The sequence below is a fragment of the Diceros bicornis genome, chromosome 7 (assembly GCF_020826845.1).
Source record: "Diceros bicornis minor isolate mBicDic1 chromosome 7, mDicBic1.mat.cur, whole genome shotgun sequence".
NCBI lineage: Eukaryota > Metazoa > Chordata > Mammalia > Perissodactyla > Rhinocerotidae > Diceros > Diceros bicornis.
Window position 1 is genome coordinate 63798220 of NC_080746.1, and position 8069 is coordinate 63806288.

The 8069-nt window shown below is 34.9% G+C and overlaps 1 protein-coding gene across 1 annotated transcript; it reads right to left on the bottom strand.

The window, feature by feature from the left end:
* Positions 1-6875: 6875 nt before the first annotated feature.
* LOC131409114 (putative olfactory receptor 56B2) lies at positions 6876-7835 on the bottom strand. The gene has a single exon (XM_058546283.1). It carries the CDS (start codon positions 7833-7835, stop codon positions 6876-6878), a length of 960 nt encoding a protein of 319 aa, XP_058402266.1.
* Between the last annotated feature and the right edge of the window lie 234 nt (positions 7836-8069).

Sequence of the window (8069 nt, forward strand, 5' to 3'; positions counted from 1 at the left end):
AAATATGTTTTATGGTAACATAGTAGATTCATTATTGCTATTTTAAAATTAATTAAGAAATAAACATTTAAAATCTCTGTTTTAATTTTCAATACAGTTAATATGTATAGATATGAACCACATAAGCAAAAGCTCTTTCAGGTTTTGGTAAAGTTTAACAGGGTTAATTGAATAGTGAGACCAACAATTTTGAGAATTGCTGATGAACCATTTCTGTGAGGTCTTTCTTTTGTTCCACTTCTTTAAATTGAGATAGAACTTTTATAGAGTATAGTGCACAAATCTGAACTATACCTATGTTACCAGTGCCAGGACCCAAGTGTAGAACATTTCCAGCACCCAAGTAATTTTCACAGAGCCCCCAAAGATAACCAGAGTCTTGACCCCAGCATCATGGATTTCCTTGTGCTTTTTTAAACTTTATTTCATAGAAATAACACAGGATGAAGTCTTTTCTGTCCAGCGTCTCTCACTCAAGGATAGGTTTGTGAGATTCATCGGTTTGCTTCGTATAGCAGCACTTCATTCTTTTTCCTTGCTGTGTAGTATTATAATAAAAATATTAAATATAAATAATATACATTTTTATTAAAAATTTATATATGTAAATGTTCTTTATATATTATACATATATACTAATATATATGTATAATATATATATACACATTCTTTCATTCTGTCATTGATAGAAATTGTTTTCAATTTGGGAGTATTATTGACACTACCTTGAATATTCTTTACATGTCCCTTGGTGGATATAAGTGCTCATTTCTTCTTTTAGGCATATATCCAGAAATGCAACTTATGGGTCATAGAAAGGGTGTACGTTTAGTTTTAATAGACACTGCCAAACAATTTTTCAAATTTTTTGTGTCAATTTACCCTCCTGTTAACAATATATGAATGTTTTAGTTGCTTCATATCCTGCCAAAAATTGATATAGTCATTTATTATAAATTTAAATATTCTGTGTGTTTAGTGCTATTTTGTTTGGTTTTAATTTGCATTTCCCTATTAATCGATGCCATGCAACACTTCATATGAATGTTTTTTATTTTTATATTCTCGTTTCTGAGATGTCTAAGCCTTCTGCCAATTTTCTGTTGAATTTTATAATTTATTGAAGTTAGTGTTTCATTTGTTATACGTAGTCATTGCAAATTCTCTCTCTCTCCATCTCTATCTCTCTTGTTTAGTGAAACTGTCAAATTTGGAGAATCTAAAATTGGCATAATATTTTAAACTGATACACAGTTCATACACAAATTCTTTCAACTTTCCTCATAATGTTCTCCTACAGTAAATTTCACTCCCTATTCCAGGATTCAATCCAAGAGTATAAATTGTACTTCATTACCATCTTCAGTCTTTAAAACCTAAAATAATTTTTCTGAATTTCTTTGAATTTTATAAAATTGACATTTTGAAGTTTTTTTTAGAATGGCTATCATCTTAGATTGCCTAAAGATTCCTCATGATCAGATTCATATTATGCCTTTTTTGAATATATATTACTTATTTTGTCCTTCTCAGTGCATCACACTAAAGGCATATGATGTCAGTTTTTTCCATACTTGGGGATGTCAAGATTGATATTTGGTTAAGGTTGTCAATGCCTTCCAGCCAAACACATTAGAAACACATTTGCACTCCAACCAAGTTGGATTAATATTTGTTGCAAAAGTCTGCAATCAAGTGAAATGTGAGGCATCTCAGTAAAAGGGTTTTAAAAGAGGCTCTTTTTCTGTCTCAAAAAATGGAGCTTTGGCACCAACTCAAGAATGACATTCTGTGGAGTTGAGGGGCTGTCCTTCAGTATGTGGTAGATATTTGAAGTAGAGTAATCACGTGGTCTTGTGTCTTTGATAACTAAACCACAGCATTCAGAAGCCAATGAGTAGAAATAGAAGTAGCCTTTATTGTTATCACTCCTAGTAACCCACGTTTTTCTTTCTCTCACTGTAGTTCCCATTGGTAATAGGTTCTAATTTTCAAGGGTAGGGGACCTCTTCTACTAGAGGACACAGTGCCTAAAACTATAGCTGTTAATTGATTATTGTGGCTCACCATTCTTATAGACTAAGAGGTAGAGACAGGAGTTACTCTCCTGGCAGAGATACTTGCCCAAGATTGCCATGAGGAGATATGGCTACTGATACAGAATGGTGGTGGGAGGATAATGTCTGGAAGCAAGGAGAGATCAATGAGAGACCTCTTGGTGCTTCCAATATCTGGTGATTGTATGGGCAAGTGTAGCTTATAAAGACTAAAAACAGCGTAAAAACCTAGGCTCTTAGTCCCCTCAGAGACAAAACTGTAGGATATTTGTCTGTGCAAAAATCCTAAACTAGCAGACATTCCAGCCGTGGGAGAGGAGTATCTATGATAGGAAGTATAATAGGGACATGATGAGTATCAGTTATGACTTCAACATCAACTACAGCAGTGGGTTTGTATTTTGTCTCTTTAATCCTTCTGCTGCAAGTTGTCTTTTTTTCTTTTTTTTTTTAAAGAAATTGTGACTAGGCACTAACTTAAAAAAGCCATGAAAAACTGCAGTTAATATGATGTGGGACCAAACTGTGTCTGGATCTTGCAAGTGGTCAAATATACTAGATGCTGTTGGTACCCCTCCCATATGCTCTTGGCACTCACAGGTCCTACAGTGTCTCATTGCAAGCTCTGACTCTGATTGAGTGCTTTCTTCAGCTATCGGGCACGGAACTCCAGAAGTAACCAGGAATTAAGTCACTTAAGTCCCATGAGTGGGAATTGGAGGGGAAATACTCAAATATTCTCACATTGTGGTGGGAAAATGTTGATGTGTGTCTCATAACATTATCCAAAAAATATCGTTGTACTGAGTCAAATTTTTATCTCAGGTCTGCTTCTAGGAGAACCCAGCATAGAATAGTGTCTCTTTTAAATCAGACTATAATATGAAAAACCCCATCCCGGAAGAGAGATGTTCAGTATTTAATTTATTTATAATTTAATTTATGTACTAATACCAATATGTTGGGTAAAAGAGAACATTATTATCCACAATTTTAGTGATGAAATTCAAAGAGATTGAATAATTGTTTTCTAGTCATACAGATAATAAGAGGCCAATTTAGGGCTTGAAACCTGGTCTGTCTAATCCTAGAGCCAAAGTTTTTAACTGGTGCACTCTTTCTTTATCCTAAATAAATACTGGCTGTAAAGGAGAAAAATGAATAGAAACAATTTATGTTACTCAAATAGTAGTTGGGAAATATTGATTCAATTATTTACTTTTCTCTAAATTGCTGCTAAGGAAAGAATAGAAAAGAAACCATGAAGCATACAAGAGTCATACAATAATTTCAGGAATTATGGATAAAAGTATTCATAACAGTATAAGAATTAACAAAGGTTTATATATAGACTGGTTAGTTAATAACAAGGTGGCATTTATATAAAGTTCAAAAACAAGCAAAACTAATCGATGTAGATAGAAGTCAAGAGAGCGGTTACTTTTAGGTTAACGAATGTGAGGGCACATGTGTGGAGCAAGTCCGATGCTCTGAAAATACATTTCTTGTCCTGGTTGTGTTCTCTACATGATAATTCATCAAGCTGTGTAGTCATGATTCATGTTGTCATTTGCATGTTTGTTATACCTCAATTAATACATTACTTAAAAAATAAGGTAACAGTATTTGATTTTTTTAAGTTAATTTAATATTTGTCTCAAAAATTTTAGCAGATTGCAACAGTGGACTAGGTAATGCACTAATTATGGCTTAAATTTATAGTGAAAACTTATTCTTTTAATCAAAAATGTATACCTACTGAGAAGGTGCTTGGCATTATACAATGTGCTAACTTTATATCTATAAAAGTTTTATAGTCTATTTCAAGGGAAAGTTCAAATCTAGAGGTGAATAGAGTCATGTAAAGATACTTATCATACAATTTTTTAAAGATCATTTCAGAGACATGATTCAGTTTATATGTCAATGCAAATGAGAGCTTTTATCTCTATCTAGTGTACGTACAGTCTATATTTCAAAGTTACTATTGCCAGATTTATGGATCAACTCTCAAGAAGAAAGAAGACCTACTGACCCTTGGCTTGTTGCTAATGAGTGAACTCAAATCTTTAACAAGAGCTCAAATGACATGAATAATATGCATAAAAAACTTGCCTGAAGAGAATAAGATGTGCTTTATTTTACACTTGAATTAGAAAGGTGAGCCATATCACATCAGACACACACTATTTTAAGCTTCAGATATTGGTTTTATTGAATTGCATTTTAAACTATTCCTTTGTCCTGTATTGAAGGATCCAGTGTAAGAAACATTTATTTATTTATTTATTTTGGTATCTAGACCCTGAGTTCCAAGCAAATTAAAACACAGTGTATTGATAATAGCAACCCGTGGCCTTGGTTTACACGGTACTGACTCTCATTCTTTGTAGTTCATCTCCCTTACAGAAGTAGGACACAATTCCACAACTCTGTGTGAATCAGACAGGATCTAGAGGTAGACTTGAATCTTCTCCAGGTGGTTCCATGAGGCTCAATGAATCTCTTAGATATAGTCCTGCAAGTGTCAAAATTCTTCCACGCTACTTGTACTCTCTGGAGAAGCTACATATCTAAAACCTCACAATGAACTAGGTACCATGTTAATTGTAATATAAATTAAGTCAATGACTGTTAAATTTAAGATGAAGAAAATCTACTTGCTCAGTCAAAAGTATTCACTTAGAACTTACACTATTTATCTGGCATTATGCTAAAATGTTGTTGATAGAGAGATGAATAATTCCTTAATATTTTCACAGGATACGTGGTTCAGAGGTCCACACATGTATAACAGGCATGTATGCTATGACATGAACTGCTGTATTGTGAGAATTAAGAGGCTTCTCTGATCCTGCAAATGAGATCTTTTGACTTAGTCTAGGGCAAGCCTGTACCTATCATTTAACTAGTTGATTAACAAAAAATATGAATTATCCCTTAAGTAACAACACATTAGACTAGCTGTACCCCAAATTCCTACTAGTATTGATAACCATGAATATATAAAAAAGTCCAGATAGATATGATATCAATACAGGATTAACTAAAGGAAATCCAATCCTTGCATTCATCTATATATCCACAACTTTATACTTAAAGGGGAAAGAATAATAGAGAACTTTATACCAGGACCACAATGCTATCAATGTTGCACCCTTACAAAATGGCTTTTACTGAATCTTTGTTTCTTGTTATTTCCTTGATCTTATGAGGTACACCACGCGAAACAAGAAACATCAATTGTTTTTATTACACAGATGCTATTGGGAATGCCATAAATTATAACAATGTGTTATATTGATTAAGACTCATGCAAAATAACATCCCTACCATTCAGTATCAGGAATGTGGGGCATCCCAAGAACAATTGGTTTTAATGAAGCTTTCATAAAACTTGTAACTTAGAATTTCTTTTTGTAGCCAAAATGGTTGAATGAAAATTTGAAATCCCAAGTGTGGCAATTTTTTAGAAGCATAGTGTGATTTTCTGTTTGTGAATTTGTAATTATATTATATTTTATTCATATTTTACATACACTGTAATTGGGTAAATAAATAAACAATAAACAGAAAATAAAAAATGAATTTGTGTTGACTATGACACGGCTTAGAGAAGCCAAATAAGGTTTGATTGAATCTGGAGGCTGACTTTAAGTAATGAAGCCGTCTTGAAAAAAATGAGCAGTCTGGGATAGAAGAATAAAAGGCTAAAAAGTGATCCTGAATGTGATCGTGATCTTTTGGTTATAATCATTGAGAATTTTTAAAGAATAATGTAACATTGACATTGGCAATATGAAAAACAGTCCTGACAACTTTTTCAGTCATAGTGTTTGCTATCTATTTCATACACAGTGAAATTATGAGGGTATATCCCCACCCCAATATAAATTATGTTAAATATTTCATCTATTTTACTCTCTCACAGTCCATTGTCCCCAGTAACATTCCTCCTGTCTCTGAGAACTGCCCTTCTATTCCTTCCCAATTTATCAACATGCAACCTGTGAGAGTCACCTTACAATACACAAGCCACAAAGTAGTTTAATAATTGTAGAAGCCCTGAGTTCAAAATATGAAGGTGCTCTAATTGTACATAATTTTTAAGGTTTTACCAAGTTACAAAGATATCTATTTATGTTGATATTCATAATGTTTTTCTCTAGACGCTCAGATTGCAATATTAATAGTCCATGAAAAGTGCACTATTCTCATGATTTTCAATTCTCATTTTGCTGGTATCCTAAGGACATCATTTAGTTCAATTATTGAATGATGTGTGAAGGATATGACTCTTGGGCAATGATTAATTATTCCGTAAAGGATTTCCCAAACCAGACAACGAAAATGAGAATGCTTCACTGGGCTTTTTTAGTAGGAAAAAAATATTCCAAATGATTCTGAAATGTCTTGGACTAATGAATATGATCAATTTTGGCAATCAATGTTAATCTTAATTGTGAACTGAGAAATAGAGAGAGACATTCTGAAGCAAGAAAAACAAGTGCAGAAGATGCATATAAAGAAGACGTATGTGGAAAAAACAAAAGTCTGAGAATATACAGGTAATATATTTCCCTTGGATTCTTTGAGACAATAAACATCATAATGATACTCTTTTTTACTAAGATTTTTGCCAAACGTTTCAAATAAGTCACTTTTTCTTTGGGTTTCATTTACTGCCACTGATTCCTTATAATAACTGGAAACCTACAAAGTTCTCCTTTTCCTAAGTTCTTCTGCTGTTAAAGACTCATTGGATATTGTACTGAGTAGATATCTGGAGAAATTAGGAAAGGGACGATCGTCTCTCCATTAGTTGCTCTTGCTGTCCAGCTTAAGAACCTTATATAAGCCCTGCCTGAGCTCCTTGTTCTTGAGTGCATACACCATGGGGTTGAAGGCAGGAGGAATGACATTGTGTAGGACATTGAGTAGAACTGGGATGAGGGGAACTGTCATTGCTGCACTGTGAGTGATGGAAATGACAATGATGACTGAGTAGAAGAAAAGGATTAGGATGAGGTGGGAAGTGCAGGTACTTAGGGCCTTGGATGCAGCTTCTGCTGAGTTCAGCTTCAGCACAGAGTGAAGTATCAAAGCGTATGACAAAATAATTAAGCCCAGGTCACTTCCCATGAGTGTCCAGGCCAGAAGGAGCTGGTAGATGCTATTGATTTTCCTGTCATCACAGGATAGGCTAGTGACTCCAAGATTAGAGCGCAGACAGTGCTCAATTTTGTTCTGGGAGCAATAATGTCTCTGAGCAGCCAACACAGGCACTGGCATGGTAGACACGCTGTTCCTGAGTGCCATGAACACAGTTGCTTTCACCACAAAAGATTCAGTAATTGTTGTTGGATGGCGTAGGGGTCGGCAAATGGCTACGTATCTATCTATAGCCATGCAGACAAAGATGCCTGACTCCATGGCCACAAAACAATGTATGACATACATTTGAAGAAAGCACTCAGGGAGACTGATGGCCTTAAACTTAAACCATAAGATGACCAGGATCTTTGGCATGATGGTGGTAGCCAGACCCATGTCCACCGCAGCCAGGATGCCCAGGAAATGGTACATAGGCTGGTGCAGGGTTGCTTCTTGATTGATGATGATCAGGATAAGGGTGTTGGCACTGAGAGCTAAGAGGTAGAGCAGAGCCAGGGGCAGGGAGAGCCAGTGCTGCCAGCTGTGAATGCCTGGGAATCCCATCAGAATGAACTCAGAGACCTGGAACTCAGAGCTGTTGGAATCTCTGAGGTCCTGGAACATCCTTCACTAAGAGGAAAAATATTCAAGTTTAAAATTTTCAATAATCTCTGCCAGTATTTGAATTAGAGTAACCCAGTTCATGATATTGAAGGGGAGAATTTCATCATCTGTAATATTCTCACACCACCAGTAACATTATTGGACATTTCTAATGAAACAGGAACCGTGGTAACACATTCTATGTGTTAAGTTAGTTAGTCATCACTAACCTCATAAGGCAGGTCACCCTATTTC

Bases quoted from the DNA above. Each gene is read 5' to 3' on its own strand.
- LOC131409114 (XM_058546283.1), bottom strand. From the start codon at position 7,835: ATGTTCCAGGACCTCAGAGATTCCAACAGCTCTGAGTTCCAGGTCTCT.